This window comes from Anser anser, assembly GCF_964211835.1.
Source record: "Anser anser genome assembly, chromosome: 4".
In the NCBI taxonomy this organism is placed as follows: domain Eukaryota; kingdom Metazoa; phylum Chordata; class Aves; order Anseriformes; family Anatidae; genus Anser; species Anser anser.
The window spans coordinates 29,646,477-29,670,526 of record NC_139724.1 but is presented as its reverse complement, the minus strand read 5'-3'; the positions used below and the strand labels follow the sequence as shown (position 1 = coordinate 29,670,526).

At 37.9% G+C, this 24,050-nt stretch overlaps 1 protein-coding gene and 1 long non-coding RNA gene across 15 annotated transcripts in view; one reads left to right on the top strand and one right to left on the bottom strand.

Annotated features, from left to right (window-relative positions):
• FSTL5 (follistatin like 5) overlaps positions 1-24,050 on the bottom strand; it is a 413,536-nt gene that overhangs the window by 256,070 nt on the left and 133,416 nt on the right. For 13 of the 14 annotated variants that reach the window (XM_083834399.1, XM_083834401.1, XM_083834389.1 and 10 more), the window contains one exon: positions 3,416-3,554. In XM_083834399.1, coding sequence (XP_083690525.1) covers positions 3,416-3,538 — 123 coding nt within the window. In that variant the 5' untranslated portion in view covers positions 3,539-3,554. Of the gene's footprint in view, positions 1-3,415; positions 3,555-8,797; positions 8,845-24,050 lie in introns of those variants that run through there. The other variant, XM_083834396.1, reaches the window with a different exon arrangement.
• Positions 3,582-13,796, top strand: LOC310898843. Its single transcript, XR_014583774.1, has 3 exons — positions 3,582-7,694; positions 8,588-8,656; positions 9,976-13,796. It is a non-coding gene; the product is annotated as an uncharacterized lncRNA (long non-coding RNA).

The following is a 24,050-nucleotide window of genomic DNA, read 5'->3' as shown; positions in this document are numbered from 1 at the left end:
ACCTACCTGTCTTCACATGGCTTGCAGAGGAGAGATGTGTGTGCATGTGTTAGATATGCAAACTTGGCATGCTCTGCAATATACATATGAATGTACAAAATATATCCCATATTTCTTGGTCTCTGGAAATGAATCAGCAGCTGGCAGTCAGTGTTCTGTTGGCTGCCTTCTTCCTGTTTGTACCTGGAGATTTCACAGCATACTTTTTTTTTTTCACTAAAGATATTGCATAAACATTGCTCTCTCTGTCAGAGCCATGCAAATCAGAAGAATAAAATTCATTAGGATGCTAGAAATACTTTCTAACGATTTCAGGTGGGAATCTAGGTATTAACAAATTGCTTACAATACCCTCAGCAGCAACGCAAGCAGACTCCCCAAATGGAAAGTCCCTTACAAACTTTTTCAGTGTTTTGACTAATGAAGAACCAAGGATTAACTGGCACAACAAGAAATGCACATGCAATTGAGACATAGCCTAATATTTTTCATTGTCACTACGTAAGGGTAAGCCATAGCAGGTTGAAGATGACTAGAAGTAAAATTTTCAGGGGTGTTTTGTAATAGTCTTTCTCCATCCCAGTTCAAGCAAATGACAATAGATTACACTATAGAAGAAGAGGCAGAATTGAACCAATGTCTAGCTGTTCAGAAAAATAAAGTAAAATAAAATCTATCATCTACTCCCAGCCTGACCAGTCCTGCTGCTCTGGAGCCCCAGTTTGACTTCCAAGAAAGAGACTTCTGGTGGTCACCTTGTCCAACTCACCCTTTCTGTATGCATAAAGTATTTCCCTAGTTCCAAAGTCTTTTCCTTATGCATTCAGACCATAATTCATTTAGACTAAATGCCTACTTGTAATTTCCATGCACAAGGAGACAAATCTGTTCATAATCCCTTTTAAAACAACAACAACAACAAAACTTTTATGATATGGATGCCTGCTATCAACATGAACACAATTATGTTTTTCAAGATAATACCCAAATATTAACTTGACAGATAAACAACAAGATTGTTTTTCCCTGCAGTCTGACATTTGGAGTTGCTGTGGTTGGAATACCATCCAAGTCAAATAAATTCCCCTTTACAAGAGCAAGAGTGATTACTCATCTTTTTTAATCTGCACACTCTTAAACTTGTATACATATTGCTTGATCAAAGCAAATATGACTCTGCTGATATTCATTATCATCTTCTATTTGTAATAAGTATTCTACTTGCATAACAATCTAGCATTTGAAATATTAAATGCTTGATTGAAACAGAAAGTCTCCCTTACAATATTATCTACATATTTGGAATGTGTGTCTGTGCCAGAAGTGGTTTTAAAAATTGACTTTAGGAAAGTTCTGCATTCCTCATTGTTGTATACTAAAATGCATCCCTAATACCAAAAGTAGAACTATACTAAACATTTTTTTCATCTAGACATATTGCCTCAGAATAAATAAATGCCCATATTTTCTTTGCCTTTCAGAACACACTTTTATCTCAAGTTTTTATTATTTTTCCTCTTCTTTTATATTCACCTCTATCAATTCTTTTCCTCTAAAGTTTAATTTCTTTTAAAAACACAAAACCTACTTACAGAATGTCATTTGCTTTTTCTGTATGTATGCTTACTTTCCATTTTGTATGTGTTTTTGAAATATGCATAACAAAGTAACACGAAATTAAAAAGAGGAAATATAGACATATACATACATGAATGATATAGAGATATGTGTTCACATACATATATGTGAACGTGTGTGTTATCTACCCCATAATTAAATTTGTAATGCTTATTACAGCCTATTTCACATACTATATGAGAGTTATCAGAGGATTAGAAGTATTATTAAGGAACACCAATACTATTAGTTCCACATATAATATAATATCGATTTCACAGACCAACTGAGAAATGATGTTCACCATACCTCATCCGCTGCCCTTGATTCTTTTCACAATATTCATTGGGGGGGGGGGGGGGGGGGGGGGGGGTTACATATAATTTCTCTCTCCCACAGCTCGTTCCATAGATAAACTACTAGTTTCTCATTTCTTCTAGCCTTCAAAGTATTTTTCCTGTATTGTTTTACTTTGTTTAAAACTGACAAATGGAGGTAAACTGATAACACAAAGTTTCTGATTTTGCAAAATACTCAACGTAAACACCTGTGTGCCTATACGGTTTAGCACATGACACATCAGGCCCCAGGATAAGGGGCTGTTGTATTCTGACGGAACAACATTCCCCTAGAGGACACAAAATTTTATAATAAAATATAAACTTTTGCATTTTATTTTCCATCTGTTAGAAACTTTCTATATGTTACGTACACAGTAGGCAATAATGGGTTAATAAATAGGCAAATATTTTAATCTTGTTTGAGCAGAACTCTCAATGGCTTCAGTTATGAGTTCCTCCTCCTTACATGCTGAAATACAATCACATGATCCATGACATTGGATCATTTTTGCAAACCTAGGTCCAAGAGGAAATATCTTGCTATTTTATAAAATATATTGAGAAATTAAACTAGCCAGATCTTGAAACAGTAATAGAAACTAACATTTATAGCTTCTAGCAATAATTTGGACTTTCTAGATGAAACATCCAGATTCAGAAGAAGAGGGAAAAGGTTTTTTTTATGATCTTTGTTGTCCTGATCACAGGCCTTAGAGTTCCACAGATATTGGTCCCATGCCAAGTAGAAACTAAAGTTCACCAGATCTATGCTAGCTTCAGGCAGCCCATGGAGATTTGACAGCCCTGTTCCTTTCCTGTTACTGTACGAAACCACTACAGTAGTTTCCCTTTTAGCTGCTAGAAGAAGACCAGGATCTTTTAAATGAGAACTGTTCTGGTAGTCCTTGATTTGTGACAAAGGTGTGGCAGGTGGGCAAAATTTGAATGGCATACAATGCTTGTAGCTGGGAAATCACTGCAGGAAACACTGTAATCATGCCAGAGTTCAAATTTAGTACTGTGAACATCTACCTCATGGAGGCAAGTTTTTGTTGACGAGCTAACCTCACCACTATGCTTCTTTGATAAGCAGTTCTCTTGGTGCTGCTTGGTCTGAAATCCAGTGGGTACTGGGACAAGTCATTGCCTTAAGCAGATGCAGACAGTCACTTTAGGAGACAAATTTTCCTGTCTCTCTGAGAGTATCTGTTGACGTACATAATCTCTAGTCTGTAAAACTAGAATAGAGCTAATCTCACTCTTTGAAAGGTTTCTGGGCATCCAAATACAAACAGCTCCTGTTTACTTGTCAAAGCAAGTCTATATTTCTGCAGAATGTTACTGAAAAAGTTAATTTCTAAACACCACTCCAATAAATCTAAACAAGACAAGGCTGGCATATAATTTAACCTTTGACCATGAAGCCTGAGTCACAAGTGCTAGAGAATAATCAGTACCTTGTGGCGTAGTCTTACTAGGGGCTGATAGAGCCTAAAGTTGTATCCTTCCTTGGCTGGCCACCCGTCTGCTCCCAACAAAATGCATCCAAGAAGTAAAACAGCTGACCACCACATAAACATCTTTACAGGTCTGTTCCTGTCAAAATAAAATGTAAAAGTTCAGTGACAGACTGAAATATTATATTGGCACAAGTCATTTTCTTATGAGTATGGGTATATGAGACATCAGTTGAGACAAACAGCCATGGAAAAGCCTCAGAAAAGGCAGGGCATAATAGAAAAGCAATGGTAAAAGACTCAAAAAAATTTCTCAAATGAAGCAATAAAGATGATCATCAATGACATGGTCATCAGCTTTTTCTTGTAAATATATGCTTCTCTGGTGCACCGTTTGCATCCTGACAGATATTAGTATAAAACACGTATCATGTATCTATTATCTTACCAGACTGAAGTCTAAACTGTAAGCAAAGCTCTGTATTTTCTGCCAAATATTCTGAAGGGATTTTTAAATTGCATTATTGAAACTATATATATTCTATATTGTGTCAGCATTATAAGAATATTCCCAGCCTATCAAGCAAACCTCAAATTCTTGTCCTAGAATTAACTGTGATCAGGTGCAAAATTCAAGGTAGAGCATTTGAAAACCTTTGATTGGTTTTGATTTTGGGTTGCTCCTGTTTCAGAAATCCACAAATCATGTTGCATAGGATCTGAGCAGGAAAACCACTGCCATGATAAATGCACCACTGCTCTATAACTCATCAGAAGCAAACCCAAAAAAAGAAAATGAGATTTTAAACAACCATGAGGTCATAGGACACTTTAGACAGCTGCATAAAATACATTTGTATTAGTGCTAATGACGTTTAGTGAATTATGTTTGTCCTCAGAAGTACTTGTTAAAAATGCTGGTGTTGGTACAGCTTCATACACACATCTGGCTTCATACCTGTCTACCACTATGTTAGGAGTAGAAAGAAAAATATTGTCATCCCAGAGGAGACTTAGCAATAATTCTTAACAGATATTTCACAATACTGCAACATAGTGTCTTCAGTTGTGAGTACAGATGGGGTTCAACTGTTACTGTTATTTGCATAAACAGTGGCACCTTGTAGAAATCTGTACAAGAACACTAAAAATCACACAATTCCAACAAACCTATGCAACTTTATTATGATGCACTGAAAATAGAAATAAATACTGTTTACATCCATTTTTTCTTCTTATGCAAAGCTTAAAATTGCAGACTGCTTCAATGTATTTCACCTTCATAAATCACCTGAAATGTTACAAAGAGAATAGAAAAAGGGCCATCATTTTTCTTTTACAGAAAGAGGCCATCTTTAATGGTTGATACAACCTTGTTCTCTGGAAAGAGAAATTAGCAGAAGGATACTTGCTTGTTTACAATCTATTAAACCAGACAGTTGACTTAAGCATTTCAAAACTTAGTACTTTAAAGGGAGATTTTAAGAGTAAATACCAATAGCTATCTGGTCACTTGCATAGCATATGATAAGTATACAATTATGTGTAGTTATTTATTTTGACTATTTCATCTGTGTGACATCCATAAGTTTGTCGCCCTGCAGTCACCTTAACAAACCAGCTTGCGCTAACTGAAAAGTTGTAGTATATTTGTAACCAGGTTATTGAAACTATTTTCTCCTCTTCTGAACACAAAATTTCATTTTCTGAGACAAAACTGGACTGGTTTGCAGAGTTAGTCCTACATTACCCAGCTACAGTGATACCTTTATGGTGTGAACTGCTGGGACTAAAACTGAGGTATTATGTACTGGTATTAGGAAGGTTTTAGACAACAGTCTAAAAGAATGCACAGACCTGTTGCTAAAGTTAAAGGCTCTGAGAAACATATTCTGACATGTATGAGAAAATCCTTGCAGGAGATGCTGAAAATGTTATTGAGAATTTGTGTCAGAGTTCCTTTCGAGTAAAAACAAAGACATTATAAGTCTGCAAAGGTAAGATGACAACCACAGAAGGCTTATAACAATCATACTCACACATTTTATAGATACATATGGCTAGAGAGTTTCCCTTAGGTGGTTCTCACTGAACCTACAAATACGCATTTCACAAGTGGTTTCCGTACTTATTAGAGCTAGACAATACTTATTGATATTCAGCATCTGTATTAAAGCTATCATCTTAAACTGACAACACAGAAAACACTTTGAGATACATGCAAGTCATTCTGTTTATTCTGTATTATTTAGTCCTGTAATACAGGATAAAGATGAACAACTTCTGTGCATACTGACTTATATGACTGTTTATTAATTTTTTCCCTTTGTACCTCGCCTCTAATGCACTTATCTTGCCAATGTAGAAATATGTACAAATAATGTAGAAATAAGTACAAAAAGTCAGAAGAGTGCGGTGAGAACCCAGTGTGTGTACAGAACATTAAAGACTTGCCTTTCTATTTCCTTTTGCATAGGAAGTCAACAGAGCATAAAATGTGAACAAATTGGGGATCACTTATTATCCTGTATCATTTACAGCCATGCTCCTGGCAATCCTCTTACACAAACTGTGATTTTGACTTCTATCATTCCTCATATAGCATAGCCCTCGCATCCATCTGAAGGCAGAGACTGTGTAGAATTAATTCCCATGGAGATATCACTGGTATTAAATGGACTCTTGCCTTACCTCTACTCACAGTCTCACTAATGAGATCCTGCACGAGTCTGCTACCTTCTTTGGGGGCTAGTCAACCAACCTTCATTAAACCAGTATCAGTTTCTGCCTCATTCCAGCCGACTTTACCAGCCCACCTAGCTGTCATTCACTCCTAACTCAACCTCAGTCTTAAGATTAATATACAATACTATCTTGACACCACATACCTTTTATTCCACCAAAAGCAATCTCATTCTGGTACTCCCTATTAAGAAAATTTAAGATTTCTCCTTAGTTATAATTGCCTTTCTTGTTCTAAAAGTTCCCACTTAAGTCACGTTTCCAACTCTTCTAATGTAGAGGTATGTCTCATAGATCTCTTGCACGGTAAGCTAAGTAGTGAATGATCTGAAACAAAGACAATGTGCTCTAATGCAGACAGATATTTTATTTAAGTAAGTTAAAGCTTGGTCTTATATAGCTGTTCAGCACCTCGATATTAATGATGATAAAAAGTGACACAGTAGAAAAGTTCTGTTTCTTCTGGGGTTCCCTTCATTCTTCCACCAAAACAGAACTGCTAATCAGTTGTTCCATGATTATTACAACAAATCTAGCTCACTGACTTGAAACACTGGAAGAGATTATTTCAGAACTCCAAGAACTCAAGTGTGTTGTGGAATGGCATCTTCCTTCACTGCCTCTGTGTTAGTTCTCAGTACCACTGCTACTGGAACACTATGTCCATTACAGTAAAAATAAATAAATAAAACAAAAATAAAAAAACCTGAACCTTGACTTTTAATCTTGAAGAAAGCACCCCTTTATTTGTATTTACTGAAAAGTCTTGAAAAAAGTTTATTGTTAACTTTCAATGCCAGAATCAGATTAGTTTAGCAGCTATGCATGCTAACGCTAGCTATGCACAGTTGAACCTTTGTCCCTTTTGTGCACTCTTGGTATATCTCTCTGTGAAATGAAAATTAGGTTGGAGAACAGTCATTTCACAGAAGATGGTGAGGGCAGCCACATCCCACCACTCCCATCTAAACTGCATACATTTAAGCCTCATGTGATGTAAAAGAATAAAGGCCTTATAGTTTTGAAAATTGTTTGACCCTGAAAGGCTTCTTCTTTGTACTTGTCCAAAAAAAAGAAAAAAGAGAAAATTATTACATGCTCAGTCTCTGACTTCATTGCCTGTTACTTGGATGAACACTTAAAATGTAAATTAAATAAGCAACCTTTTAAGATGGACTCCATCTAAAATCCCAGCAGTAGGTAGGGTGTCTGCAGTTTTTTTTTTTCAGAAATAAAACCCCATTTTTTTCAAAGTATCATAATTTTTCTATTGAACTTGCACAACGTAAGTGATTACTTCTTCGTTAAAATATACTACCAAAAACACAGATCTCCTTAAAATAGTTATTCTTATTTCAACAACAAAAAAAATAAGATATGCCCTTTAAGACTTCCATTTTCAGGTGCTGAATTAAATATGTGAGATTAGCATGAGTTTTAAAAGCTTTATGAACAGAAAGAAAGACAATGTCACCTCTACATACTCATACCCAAAATAACTGAATCCTTATTTCCATTCGGGACTGCCGCATAAATGGTAAGTACAGAACTTTTATACATTCTTTTTAATGGTTATACTATCAAACAATCATAGAAATATCCTTGCAAAATGGTATTTTGTTTTAAAAGGATGCTTATCTCATGCCCTTTTGGGGCTAAGTGACATGTTTATGAACCCAAATTTGCATTACTGATCTAGATCTTGTTTACTCACTGATTATAACATGATGTTTCACTGTTTGGATAACTTCTGTATTTTAATTTCATGAATTACATATTTGCATAGTAGTTATCTTTGAGGTTTTTTTATTATATAACTACTTTTATTTTCAAGTAAAAGTTTCTGTGTGTTTCAAATAATGGTGGATATCTTCTGCCTTAAACTATCAGAAATCTTTCAACGGATCACAACAACTGAGTATATAAATTAATACACTTACTTAGCATGCTTTTATTAACTGCCCAGGATATTATCTATCTTTCACAAGTACTGGAGGTAAATGGGCTTAAGCAATTTCAGTGTCAAACATGATTGATGTATCAAATGTTATAATCAACACCATGCAAAACTTTGTCTCATAGGAAACTGCTGAAAATCAGCATTAACAATATGGATTTTAAGAAATTTTTTAAAAGATAAGAGTTTAACAAATATAGCTCCTGTAGACCTCTTGAGTACAAGCAACTTTTAGTCTTTTGTATTCTTCTGCTATCACTGTTCGGGAGAGGGAAAAAAAGTTCTACTTTCATTTCCCAGATAGTACATGTATTTCTGAAAACTTTGGAATTGGTGGGGAGAGAGGGGCACCACAGACTGCAGTTTAGGATCTGAATTAAGCTGCTGCACAGCCAGAGAAAACAGAGAGGCCAGCTTTGAAAGAAACATTCTGGAAAATAAATGTAATTTCATTATATTTGACGATTTCATAGGAACCCTACAGAAGAGAGATTTTTCTTCTGGAGTTTCTCACATCACTGAGGCATCACCCAAAAAGCAGTGTAAGTGAATTTACTAGGGCTGTGTAAGTAGTGATATCAGATACATGATACTACCTCTTGTAACACACATAAATATACGCTCCATGCATTACAATACAACTCATGTATTTGAAAGGATTTAAAGATAAGACAACCACTTACATGTTGATTAATGCTGTTATGAAGTCTGCCATTTTCTAGAGATTCCAAGATTGAGTATCATCTGGTATCTTTTGGTCTTCTGAAAACATTTAAGTATTAAGCTTTTTCTAAGGCCTTGCATAAATAAGATGTAGTTCCACCCCATATTTTCACCACTCTATTGTTTAAAAGTTCTTTATTCTGTATGTTTATTTTAATTTTCAACTACTTTACCAGGAGTTGCCATCAAGCAGCTATTAATCAAAATGTACCTTATATTTTCAGAAAACTTGCTCTAATACTTCCCTTGCACTAAGCATGGATGTGAAACTGTAAAGAGATGCAAATACGTTTTTAATAACTACTTGTTAATAAATTGGTAACCAATGGTAGATGATTAAATTAAATTGTAAGTACAGAAACAGGGAGAGAAGGGACTTGTTAGAATATTCCCGAGTATGTTTACTGCTTAAGCTAGAAATTGCAACTAGCAATTTTGTTTAATATTCACTGACGGACTTTAGCTTCTTAAGTTTGTCTGCTTCTTTTTATAAATTTGTATGTATATTTATTTTCATATGACTATATGGGTATGAAGAGTATTGCTTTTTTATATTCACATAACCATGTCTGAAAGTCTGATGAGTTCATTTACTTACTACATCTTCAAACACAGGCCAGGTTGTACCTCTGGGTTTTCCAGTTTCTCTCTCTGTACACTCCTGTTTGTATTACACATTTCTACAGAATGTAACCAGAGTCTAATATAGTTTAGAAATAAAACCCCAGTTTTTTCAAAGTATCATAATTGAAGACAGGAATGCGCCATACATTTATATAATAGCACATTTTCTTTTGTCTTTAAATACTCCTTTCCTAGTAATTCTCATACTCTAGTATATTTCTGAATGTAAAAATTCATAATATAAAATATTGTATTTTCATAATTTATAATTCTATTTACATAATAATCTATATGTATTTAAAACATAAGCTACGCATAAAGTACATAGAGAAATTTAAAATACTCTAGTATATCTTTTACTATATGTAAATAATTTGTTTGCTACTAAATACTGACCTGAAATTCTCAGATAGCTATTAACAGTTGCCATTACCTGCTATACCCTATAAATGCAAATAGACAATTTACAGCTACTCATTGCATGTAAATAATTAGGGTGTTTTCTTTTTCTCAGGTGCGTTATTTCTCTAATTAACCATGAGTTTCACCTTCCATTTCATCATTAAACTGATCAGTATCATGGGATCCTTCTGTGCTGTCCTCCATCAGCCTGAGATTTGTCTCAAAAGTTGAGGAGGGATAAATTGAAGGGTGTGGAACAGATAATAGTTATTCCTTATTTCTAACTGTACAGTAAGTTCTTTAGTTTCAATTTTAGATTTGCTTTTCTGAATCTCAGAAAGCTCTGTCATTTTACTTTTTAGCCCATTTCCAGAGCATTCGTGAATCTGATGCACACTGCAGTTTTCTTGCTATTAACTTCTCTCCATTGCAGTTACTTCTGAAAATTTTTGATAAATTATTATCCACAAGAGGATTATTTTATCCTATGACAAATTTGCTTCTTAAAACCCTTGGGTAAGGAGCACTTCTGGAATAGCTGTACCTTCTGAAGTGACAGATGGATGGCAGCCACCTTACAGCATTGCACTTGCCTCATTTCGATAAGGGAATCAAGACCTTATTATGGTCAATCCTCTAGCAAAGTAACCTGTACATGCTCCATGTGATCTGTACTTTGTGTTACTGTTTTATCCTCGTCCTTCCATAGAATTTCCAAAACAATTGTTATATTGAAAACCTCTTTATAACAATATTTACTCATGTTTTCAGTTTGCAACCATTCACACAAAAATACGTGTTTGTGATTTAGCTATCTTATCAGGGTTTGTTCTTTAAGATGACTCTCATGCCTATTCAAACCAGAATTGCAAAGAAGAAAAAGTTAATCACAGCTTTTTAGTGAAACTTACAAATCATAGATATGAAATACTTCATTTTATTAAAGAAAACTCTTTGTAAAATAACTGCACACACTCTTGATTAAAAATGTGGTAACTGAATACATTTGCCACAAAGCAATCACACACAATTTAGTCTGTGCAGTAAAGCAATTGGTTCTAATCTTCTAGCCTTGAAACTTTCCAGCTTTCTCAGAAGTGGTTTATGCTACAATATAGTTAAATCATTATCATGCTGCAAGTTGGTTAAATCGCTATTTTACTTACTAAAAAGGACACCATACCAGAAAATTATATATTAACTCTTTACTTAGCTTAGGATATTGATTCTGCAGAATTAAACTGCTGCTTGTATTTCCAACTCTGATAAATTGATGCTAAATAATCTTCAATATCTCTATTGCACCCAAACCGTCAAATAGTATTAACAAAATGGATGGAATTCAAATACATATCTGAACTCTGAGACAGATGGCCATATAAACTGAATATCCAACCTCTTTGAACTTTAGCCATTACTAGCAATTTCAATGTACATTCTCCTGTAAGCTTTATATTAAAACCAATGAAAGTATTACACACAATAAGTAAAAAGGAAAATGGCTGTGAAAGTATGTTCTTCTTTTTTACTCAGATCCTAAGCCACCATCAACACCAACCTTTGCAGAGTGGGGAAAACACTGCTTATCTATTTTTATTTCTGTGAAAGGGTGTGTAAAATAGTAGTGTGCCAATTCACTATTTTTTCAATGATTAAAACAAAATACCACAAAACAAAACCAAACAGATGGGGAAAAAAAAAAGGAAAGAAAACTACTGGAAACGTTCACCAAACTGCCACAGTTATCACTGCTAATGAGTTGTCTCAGTTGAGGACAATTCCTTTCAATTCTTGGGAAAAAGCAACATGAATCCATCTCCCTTTTCTCTTCTAATAATGATTTTCACACCCTTCTACTTTTCAATATTTTGTGGAAAACAAACAAAATCCCAGTTCTGACACCTTTCTTATGAATATCGAATCATGATTAATGTATCACAGAATAATTTATTTCAAAGTTTATTGTGTTCTCTAAATCTCCCCAGTACTTTACATTAAATGTACAATTGGTAAATTGGTAATGTAAATTTTGTTCCTTGCTTCATTCTTCATTTGGAATTGATGTACTGGAAGAGATACTGCTATGATGAGAGTTTAGCAAATATATACTGAGCACTACTTTACGTCTCCCTATGCTGTAAGCTTTGCAAACAAAGACCAAAAAAATATCATACCATGTGATAATGTATATATAATAGTGTATAAAACATGTAATTAATGAAAACTGACTTAAATGAGAGTTTATATGAGTAAAAATATATACCTAAATATGAGAATGCCCTACTTAAAAATATATGTATACTTAAAATTAAGAAATTTTCCCCTTTCAAAGAACTTGTTTCCAAAATTCCTCACCTATTATGCTGTTGTTCTGTGTAACTAAAAGGTGACTAGCTAGGATATTCAACATTCACAACAGAGACAAAAATACACCATTGTATCCAAATAAACTGATTTAATCAACTTAATAAATCTACGAAGTGTAATAAATGAAATTTTAAATACTGACTAGATCAATGTGTTCCTACTACCTTTAAGAGAGAGGACACATTAGAAATTAACCTGCCTTTATTTAAAAGGTCATTTTTAATGTATCAAGGAATAGTACTGTATACCCTCAGGATACATCAGTCTTTGTCTTTCACATACTATAAATATGAAGGGGGACAAAAAAGGAAGACTATAATCTATAGTCTATAATATGCCTATTTTCTATAGATAAGGAAAAGAGGGTAAGTTCTATCATCATATTCAGTGTTATTAATAGGTTTCTAATATAGATAGAGTAATAAACATAAACCATGCTTCATTGCCTGTGGCTTTGAGCACTTCATTGTACATACTGATGGATACGCATCCCTGTCAGGAAGAACACGCAGCTACCTTCTTAAGCTATTTTCACCTACCATTATGGTTTCATGCCAGAGATGCATCTGCAAACAATGTAATTTTTATATAAATGATATATATACATATATTATAGACTACTGTAGTATTATATATATTTATATACTACACATATATATAAATAATAGGGATCACACTTTGAACAAGTAGCAGCAGTTTTAGCTAAAAGCCTGTCTTCTCCCATTAGGCAGAGTCCCTTCACTACCCCCACAGACTAGTACCCCCACAGACTAGTGCCCCCACATCTTCACCCACAGCCTTCTTTCTCAAAAACTTCACAACAAACAAGGCATCTGAGGAAGCCACACTGCCACACCAAACCCAGGGTTCTTAGAAAGCAGTCATGGCACCAGACTCCCTCTGTGAACACAGCCATAATCTGTACCTAGCAAAGTCTGTCCTCCAGGATGCTTTGCGGGAAGCAGATCAGTGGCAGAGCAGCAGCTGCCACCCCTAGGCCTTACTGCCCGCTCTCACCGGAGCACACCTCGATCTGGCACCCACCGCTTCTCCTCCAGAAGCAGCAGCCACACTCTGAACCAGGCTCTGAAGCTGTGAAGCTCAACTACCTGCAGCAGGCCTGGGGCTCGCAGCAGCGAAAGGCAGCGCTGCCACGGCAGCCAACAGCTCACGCATCTGTGTACCGATCTGTTCTGTCTCTCAGCTGCTACTTCAGGCAGCCACGGTCACTGACCATGCAGGCACACCCTCTTCGTCCTTCACCCACAAAAAGGCTGGCACAGTCCTTGCAGAGCAGCCAGAAGGCTGCTGACAGCTCATGTGCTGGAACACACAAGAGAACAACATTTTTGTTGTTAAATCTCATGAAAAGCATTCAACATGCTGGACGAATCCTGCCTTCTGCTGACTCCTGTCGATCTCTTCCTTACTCTTCCCAATTTAAATTGCAAAACTATCATGCTGCACAAGTGGAAGGACCCTCTGCACAAGAGTGCAGACCCTCTCACTCCTGGTGTTGTAGTATCACACTTGGTAGATACATGAAACTTGTCAGGGGGCTCTGAGATGTATCCCCCCCAGGGCACTCTGTGGTGAGCAGCCAGCACAAGGGCAAGGCTTTCCGTACCTTTTGCTGTTGCTGTCTCTCTGCCTTCACGCTGCTTTCACTGCCAGATGCTGGTGGGTGAGGGCAGAAGCTCAGGCACTGAGCATCTGTGGGAGGATGAGAGTGGGAGGCAACTGCCCAGGGCTGACACCCTTTCTGAAAGAACTTGGAATGGAACCAAAAAGCTTATAGGCAGCTGTTGTGAACCCAGAAACAAGTAAAGTTGTTTACTTGTGTGCCTGGTGCATTTCCGAAAGGCCCAGAACACCTGGAAAGCAGCCGCAGCAAGGATACATCTCTTTGAAGCAGTCCTCAGGAACAATGGAACAGTAACGTAGACTTGGGTAAGTGGGTTACTAAAACTCTGAAACAGGATATTACACATAGCAGTATACAGCAACATGAACACTGAGAATGAAAGAAGCAGCTTCAATTTATTAGATGAAATCTTTGCTGCTAATTTCATGTTCTGGCTTAATATTATCATTTTAAGTTTATTTATTTATTCATTGAAAGGCTGACATCAGATTTCATAGCGTCAGTGACCCGTGTTTAAATGAATTACAATGAAATGAGAAATAGCGAATTTAAACCTTTCTCATCATGTTCTTAACACAACCTCACAGCTACAATCTCACAATTTCTTTATTATAGAAAGCAGAACAAAATGAACGAACTATGTTTCACATATCTCAGAGGAGCTTTTTCTAATAGAACTGAGTTGTGCCTGGTGATCTAATTTTTTTCCTAACTCTTTAGGATCAATCTCAGGAAACTGGTACATTTACCACCACTGATGTATACAAGTGCTCGTTTGTGGAAGTTATGCTGTCAGCAAGGCAGTCTCTTTCTTCCCTCATTAAGAAAGCTTATTATTCATGGTTATTCACTGTCCTAAAGGACTAATGTATATCATCATGGCAGGCTCTGAACCAATGGGAATTCAACTGCTTTATGTTATGAAATCAGAAATATAAAATCTGCCAGCAACGAACTCCGATAAATATTTTGGTACTGTCAACATTTTACAAAACCTTGCCATAAGCTCCCTGCCTCTTAAACACAGACAAGCAAGTAACACAAGAGTGTATTAGGTTAAACAGAAATTGCGTTCAGTAAACGCTTCTCTCCTATTTTTTTTATCTGATAATTAATTCTTTAAAAGCCATTAGCATTTAGAAACTCTGCATTCAAATAAACTTTTATAAAGTTTATGTTACTTCAATTTAACATTAGAACACGAAACAGAAATCTTGCATCTTTCAGCAAAAAATCCTTTCTGGGAATGGCTGAACTTGTGTCAAGACTTGTTTTTATCAGGACAAGAATATGGGCAGAGGGTGTTTACTCTCACCACAGTATGAATGCACCGTTGGGTGATGGAGAGGAGCATACACAGCAGCACAAACGCTGATAGGGAATACTAAGTCAGCAAACTGCAGAGAGAAAAGATGCACGTGGATTTTAGTATCACTGCATCGAACCACAGTTCGATCAGTCACCAGCAAGACAGACAATTGTTGCAGCTATTTAAATAAACGATTTTTTTTGTAGCTGAGGGCAGTCTGTCCTTATCAAGATTGAACCAAAAATATATTTGCCCTCCAGTGCCAAGCCCCAGTGCCCGCATTATTGTAATTAAGTCAACTACACATGAAATCCTGACCTAATTGAAAATAACTCTAAAACCAGCATTTATTATATTAGGCCCAAAGTTTTACCTTGTTTATAGGACTTAGAGATGATGAAGGTTTACAAGGACAGAAACAAAACTCTAAAATAACTCCATTAACTGAACCATATGAAATTCCAAGTTGCTCCTGATTGTCTTTAAATGAAGCCTGAATCTATTCATACAGATCAACAGAAGTAGACAAATAGTTAATAGTGTTCTGTACTTTACTAGCTAAAATAGTTGTATTTTTTCCTTTTTAATTTATCTGCTGTGGAGTTTTTTTGCCTCTCTTCTTTCCTGTTTCATAGTGACTCGTCTCTGTTTCTATTCTACTGCCACAAAGGTCAACTTTTTTCATGAGCCTGAATTCAGCATAGTCAGAAAGAAGTACAGAAAATTGCAGTTCTGTCAGTCAAGAGCTTTCTTAGACCCATCAATTGAGGAAGTGTCCAGAAACTGTCAGCTTAGCTGCATTCTTTGGGGATACTACGGGAACAAGTTTGAAGATATGCCTTTGACCTCAATTTGAAATGAATCTCTGATATCTACTAGACTTGCTGTTTCACTTGGACATGAAAGTCCACGTGAATAAAAGAACCTTCTCTCCTTATGTGTAGTGAATAGACTGAGTAGAATATGAAGCAAACACACACAGTTCTGAGGTTTTAAAGAAAAAAAGTCACCCTGGACTGTCATACTTGATGAAACTTTTTTTTTTTCCACAGAGCTTCATCATTTATGTTCCCCTACTTATAGCAAATTTATTGCATCATTGTAGTTTATGTTAATGTTTCATAGAACTGTAGCCTTCTTCAAATTTCACAGAGATATTCCCAATAAAATAATGCATTTCTCTTACTCTATTCTCTGAATCCCATTCATAAGGATCAGAATCTTCATTTCCTACTGTGTTTTAACTGCCTTACACTATTTTAAAGAGTTTAATGAGTATGATTTTATAGTGCTCTAATACATCTACTAGTCAAAACCCTTCCAAATGGATGCTGGAAATCTGACAGAAAGTAAAACATAAAACCTACAATGTCCTTATGAGCTTGAAGCTAAAATGGATTATAAATAAGATTTTCAATAGTTCATCAACTAAAAAAAAAAAAAAGTCATTTCTAAGAAGAATGGAATGGGTACATTACAAAACAAAAGTTAAGGAGCAGCCAGTATGTGGTGATGAAATGGTCAGTATGTGAAAGGAATCAATTTGGTCTCTCCCCTACCATCACCATCTTATTAACATAATATATTAAGATGAAATTGTTGTGTTCATTTGTTGAACTAAATAAACACACAACAACAAGAAGAAACAGAATACAGTTATTTTATAAATGTAAGTATATATTTATCTGTGCTTTGGAAAGGCAGAAAAAAAGGTAGATATCTTCAGTTTTATTTATACAGTATGGATGCAGGAAAACTCACTGTAAAATTGCCTGGAACAAAGTTTTGACCATATACGATGCCAGAAAACACTAAGATTTATTTATTTTATTTTTACTACACACACAAAAAAAAAAAATCAAGAAATTCAAGCTCATAATGACCTAGGTATAATCATCAGCAGACACTCCACATCACATCCAGTGTGAACCACGTATAAGCAAGAGCATCTCTTCTCACATAAGTTGATCCCTCTGAAACTACAGCCTCATGTAATCACTCTACCTCCCTGAGACATATTTGTACTCCCTTTTTCATCCCACCCTGCCACTGTTCCCAATTTCTGAGTCAACCACATAGACTCTGGGACTGTCTAGGACACCTAATAGTCTCTAAAGGGGATCCAGGAGACGCTGCTGAACATTGCAGCACATTCCTACTGATCAGCCACAAATGCTGATCACATAATTGGTGGCAAATGTCAAAATAGTGCAGCTTACTCAAACTCCACACAGGCCCTTTATTGATGAATCAGTTACTGTCTGCATGAAAGCATCCTCAGTGCTGACTCAAGTAAGCACCCCTACACAGTCAGAATTGAAAGAGCTTCTCTTGTGTCTGTCTGTATCCTGAAGGTTTCGGAATGACTACACTGCAATAATTTGAAACTTTTCTTGTTATCCAGAAGGTAGGTTTTCCACAAACCATCACCAATTAACCAAAACAGAGGATTAAAAAAAAAAAAGTATTTGTGAAAGTCATTTTAGTCATCTTGTTGGAGACTACATATGCAGGAAAAATGGTTCCCAATTCATTCAGTAACACCCAGTGCAATCTGAGAACTACTACATTTAGACTCTTCCAGATCTTACGTGACTACTAAGCAGAGAAAAGAGCCTCAATGAAGGCTATTCAGATGAAATAAAGCCCCCTTTTTGTCTTTAATTAATCACACTCTCATTAATCAGCCTTACATAATCATTCTCACAGACTGAAAATTTCTCATTCTGGCCCAAGGTGAAAAAGGATTACCCTGCTTAGATTGAGGGAAAAAATATATCTTTCTTTTCTCATCTTTGTCACTTTAAGCATACAATTGCATAAATGAGGCATTCTGTATAGAATCATAGGAACATTTAGATTGGAAAAGACCATTAAGATCATCAAGTCCCACCATCGACCTAACACTACAATTTCACTGCTAAACCACATCCCTTAGTGCCATGTCCACACATCTGTTGAATATTGCCATACCTAAAGGGATGGCAACTCCCTGGGCAGCCTGTCCCAAAGCCTAACTATTCTTTCCATGAAGAAATTGTTCCTGATATCTAATCTGAACATCCCCTGGTGCAATTTGAGGATGTTTCCTTCATCACTAGACACCTGAGAAAAGAGACTGACACCTTCCTCACTGCAGCCTCCTTTCAGGTAGCTGTAGACAACAAAGAGGCCTACCATCAGCCCCTCCACCTTCTCCAGGCTAAACAGGCCCAATTCCCTCAGCTGCTCTTCAGACGTCTTGTTCTCCAGTCCCTTACCAGCTTTGTTGCTTTTCTCTGCCCACGCATGAGCAACTCAATATTCTTGTGGTAGTGAGGGGCCCAAAACTGAGCAGAGGGCTCGAGGTGCAGCCTCACTAGTACAGAGGAACAGTACTATATGACAACTGTACTAATATTGCCAAGTACAGAGGGACAATCACTTCCCTCATTCTGCTGGCCACACTATTTCTGATACAAGCCAGGATGCCATTGGCCTTCTTGGCCACCTGGGCACACTGTGGGCTCATGTTCAGCTGACTACCAACCAACACCCCCAGCTCCTTTTCTGCCAGGCAGCGTTCCAGCCGCTCTTCCCAAAACCCATACTACCCCCATGGGGTTGTCGTGCCCCAAGTGCAGGACCTGGCAATGAGCCTCATTGAATGTCATGCAACTGGATGCAGCCCATCAATCCAGGCTATGCAGATCCCCCTGCAGAGCCTTCTTACCCTCAAGCAAATAAACATTCCCAACCAATGTGGTGCCATCTGCAAACTTACTGAGAGTGTACTCAATCCCCTCATCGATACGATCATAAAGGTATTAAGCAAAACTGACCCCAATACTGAGCCCTGGGAAATATGGTGTTGTGGTTTAACCTGGCCGGCAGCTAAACACCACACAGCTGTTCACTCACCCTCCCCCCTCCCTCTCTGGGATGGGGGAGAGAAACGGGAAAGTGAAGCCTGTGGGCTAAGATAGAGACAGTTTATTAGGACAGAAAATAAAATAATAAATAATAATAATAATAATAGTAATGTGTACGATACAAGTGACGCACAATGCAATTGCTCACCACCCGCTGACCGATGCCCAGCCTATCCCCGAGCAGCCGGCCCCCCACCCCGGCCAGCCACCCCTATATATTGTTTAGCATGACGTCAGATGGTATGGAATACCCCTCTGGCCAGTTTGGGTCAGCTGTCCTGGGTCTGTCCCCTCCCAGCTCCTGCTGCATGCCCAGCCTGCCCACTGGCAGGACAGAGAGAGAAGCTGAAAAGCCCTTGGCTTAGTGTAAGCACTGCTCTGCAACAATTAAAACATCAGCATGTTATCAACATTATTCTCATCCTAAATCCAAAACATAGCACCCTACCATCTACTAGGAGGAAAATTAACTCTATCCCAGCTAAAACCAGTACACATGGCTTGTGACCATCTGCCAACCAGATTTCACTCTGTTCACAATGACCCTTCGAGACTTGCCATCCAACCAGTTTTTTACCCAGCAAAACATAGGCCCATCCACAAGCCATGAGCAGACAGTTTCTCCAGGAGGTGGCTGTGGAAAACAGTATCAAATACCTTGCCAAAGTTCAAGTAAACAATATGCACAGCCTTTCCCTCATCTACTGAGCAGGTCATCTCATCATACCAGGAGATTGGGCTAGTCAGGAAGGACCTGCCTTTCATACAAACCCATGCTGAATGGATCTGATCATCTGGTTGTCCTGTACATGCCATGAGATGGCACTCACGATGATCCACTCATGACCTTCCCTGGCACTAAGGACAGACTGATAGGCCTGTAGCTCCCTGGATCTTCCTTCCTGTCCTTCTTGTAGATGGGCATCACATTTGCCAGCCTCCAGTCAACTGGGACCTCCTCAGTTAGCTAGTACTGCTAGTAAATTATTGAAAGCATCTTGGCAAGCGCTTCTCCCAGCTCCTTCCGCGCCTTTGGGTGGATCCCAACCAAATCCATAGATTTGTGGGTGTTCAAGTGGTGTGGTAAGTTAGGTCACTAACCTTTTCCCCTTGGATTATAAGGGCTTTGTTCTGCTCCCTGCCTCCGTCTTCCAGCTCAGCGGAGTGCGCACCCTGAGAAGAATTAGTCTTACTAATAAAGACTGAGGCAAAGAAGGCATTAAGTACCTCAGCCTTTTCCTCATCCCTTGTCACTATATTTCCCCTTGCATCCAATAAAGGATAGAGATTCTCCTTAGTCCTCCTTCTCTTGTTTACGTACTTATAAAAACATGTTTATTGTCTTTTACTGTAGCATCCAAGTTAAGCTCTTGCCAGCCTTTAGTCTTTCTAATTTCCTCCCTGCATAACCTCACAACATCTTTGTAGCCCTCCTGAGTGGCCTGCCCCTTCTTCCAAAGGTCATAAACTCTTTTTTTTTTTTTTTTTTCTCCTGAATTCCAGAAGATCCCTGTTCTGCCAGGTATGTTCAATGGAGAGAAGGGATAATACTTCCTGTCCTCCAGAGCAAGGTAGCACACAGATTACACTGAAGCACAGCTGATGGCAAACCCAGCTCAAACCTTCTATCTTTAACTTCTCCAAAAATAAGACCTGGGACCAACTTACCCTGTGACAACAGAAAGCCCCAGAGGAGAATGTTAAAGAAGGAAAAAAGGCAGTGAACCCAGGGGACCACACTGAAGAACTTGGTTTGCTGTTCCTGTTGCTGGCGTGGCGCAGGAGATGAGGCGATATGGAGTGGTGCTAAGGGAGCGCTGGAGGCATTCCTCATAGCAGGGCATACTGCTCATATTCCCTAATTTCTCCCTTAATAAATGACTTCCAACACTCAGTTCTGGCACTGCAGTCGGCCTGCAACTTCCAGGCTGAAAGCTTGGAAACAAAACAGGAGGAGAGCCATCGCTGCTCTCCCTTAATAGCTGGTTGCTTTTGGCAGCCTCCTAAGCTTAGAGCCAGCTCCGAGTGACAAACTAAGCTACCATACGGAAAGGTGCCACAACATACTGCTGCCTAGTCATTGCCCTCAACGCTATGACACCCTCTGAGTTGCCCACAGTTCTGAGCGCACAATATGATAGCACTCAGTGCACGTTAGAAAAAGAGAATACTGTCATTTAAACACTCCAAAATTATCTCATTTCCAAACTTACTTGACTTCTTTGTCCATCACACACAAAAGAAAGCTTGGATTTAGGTCTACATTTCACTCTAACTCTAGTTTTGCCTACTCTAAAAGCCTACGGGAGATGCGAATCTGGAAAGGGGATATCTAAAAATTATTTCAGAAGTACCATTTTGTAGAAAGCTAGGCAAAACCCTTCTCAGCCGTTTTTAATTTTTTTTCCCCTTAACTGGGATATCAGAAACATGCCTGGGAGGATAAATGTAGCTATAACAGTGTTTGCTCTCCAGCAGTCACTTTCTAGAATAACATTCCCATAAGACTATCATCATCCAGTTGAATTTATGCCATAGGGACAAATTATCCCACCAGAAGCCCTGACAGGAAAACTTAAAACTATGTCCCTTGGAGGAAAAAAAATAAATTAGGAATTTAAAAAAAAAAGTTACATGCAGCTCAGTGTCTGAAGTCAGAGGACTGTTCCATTCTGTTCTATTTTTATCTCGGATAATTATTTCTATAACCTACTATACGTCCACAGTAACCCACTAGTTTAAGTCAGTTTTCCAGAATTTTGAAGAAAGCTGATTTTTTAACTTTGGTTGCAGTTCAGTGCGAGCTTTAAGCTGATCTTAGGCTATGATTGAATTGAAACTCCCATTCAATTTCCAATTGGAAACCATTTGAGGGTAGGACAGTGAAGGAAAAGATTCATTTTTTGTCCAGATCAGCTCCCTATTCTGACTCACCACCTACTCATATGAACACCAGTATTCAATGGAAGGAAAGGAAAGATCAAGCGGTACTATATATATACACACCACGTGGTATTATATTATTTGCATAGTTTTGTACATGACACCAATTTTCTCAATACCTTCACACGGCAAAAGAAAAACATCTTCATTTCCACTAGACAAAGACTGTTTTTACATCATTCCACTGATTCCATTTAGTGACTGTCTGCAAAATGATGGATTAATATGGACTTATACTTTTACCTTTCATTTTTCTGATAGATATCAGAGTCCAATAAGGACTTATCTATTTAGCTACACTGTAAAAATACATAGCTTATTCTCTGATTCACTGCTTTTCTTGCCCTATTATATCAAAGTGAGCACAATACACTTTAAATCACTATACCCAAAATATAATTGAAATGTTGTTTAAACAAGTATAATATATGGGCATCTGTCTCATACTGTTGTGACTAGAAACTCGACCTTACAACATGAGCAAGAAAAAGGACTTGTCTTCTTTTGGGACAGTCTGAATCATCTTGACAGAAGTAATATATTTCCATCCTGCAAATGACTTCTGCAAAGTTTTATTTTCACTATGCGACATTAGCTTATCTTGAAGTTGTAAACATCCCTTCTAAAGCAACATTCTAGGTGCTGTTTTTTGTTATTATAATTATTTTGTTACATAACAAAAGGATATTGATGTTGGTCATAACAGCACTCGGTGAGCATCCAGTAATATATTATCCTTCCTTTGTAATACAGATTTTTACCATTAATATTCTTCTGTTGTTAGAGTTGCCCACTGACTCTGATTTTATAATAGTTCCTACAGATGGCCAGAAGTAACATGTGTGCAAAGATAAAGAGGAAGCAAACTTCAAAACAATGACACAGTCTTCATTACAGAAGTGTTCTTTTAGTAATTAAGTGTGGAGTTGCACATATGGTGTCTGATTTATCCTCTTACTCTCACTGATGTAAACCTGCTATAATAATAACGTAAATGTAACCACACCATTTTTCCATCAGTCTGGGAACACATCTATTTTTATTTCTTTTATTTTTCCACAAGTAATTACACTTTGTTTTTTTCATTTGAAACTGGGAGAAGGAAAAGTAGCCACAGTGTCAAAAGTTTAGATATTGTGGACTTCCTTTGTGTCTTTAAAGAAAATAGATACCTCGTTATTCTTCTCTTATTTATGGGGGGCTGGAGGTGGAGGCACTGTTGTGAAGTCATTATAGAATCATAGAATCATAGAATATCCTGAGTTGGAAGGGACCCTGAAGGATCATCAAGTCCAATTCCTGGCACCACACAGGTCTGCCCAAAAGTTTAGACCATGTGACCAAGTGCAGAGTCCAATCTCTTCTTTAATTCAGACAGGCTTGGTGCAGTGACTACTTCACTGGGGAGCCTGTTCCAGTGTGCAACCACCCTTTCAGTGAAGAACCTCTTCCTGATGTCCAGCCTAAACTTCCCCTGCCTCAGCTTCACACTGTTCCCACAGGTCCTGTCACTGGTGATAACGGAGAATAGGTCACCTGCCTCTCCACTCCCTCTCGCGAGGAAGTTGTAGACTGCGATGAGGTCCCCCCTCAGCCTCCTCTTTTCCAGACTGAACAGGCCAAGTGACCTCAGCCACTCCTCATGTGTCTTCCCCTCTAGGCCCTTCACCATCTTTGTCACCCTCCTCTGGACACTCTCCAACAGTTTTACATCCTTTTTGTACTGTGGTGCCCAGAACTGCACACAGTACTCGAGGTAAGGCCGCACCAGCGCAGAGTAGAGCGGGACAATCCCTTCCCTCGACCAACTAGCAATGCCGTGCTTGATGCACCCCAGGATACGGTTGGCCCTCCTGGCTTCCAGGGCACACTGCTGGCTCATATTCAACTTGCTGTCAACCACAACCCCCAGATCCCTCTCTGCAGGGCTGCTCTCCAACATCCCGTTGCCCAGTCTGTACGTATAGCCAGGGTTGCCCCGTCCCAGGTGCAGGACCCGGCACTTGCTTTTG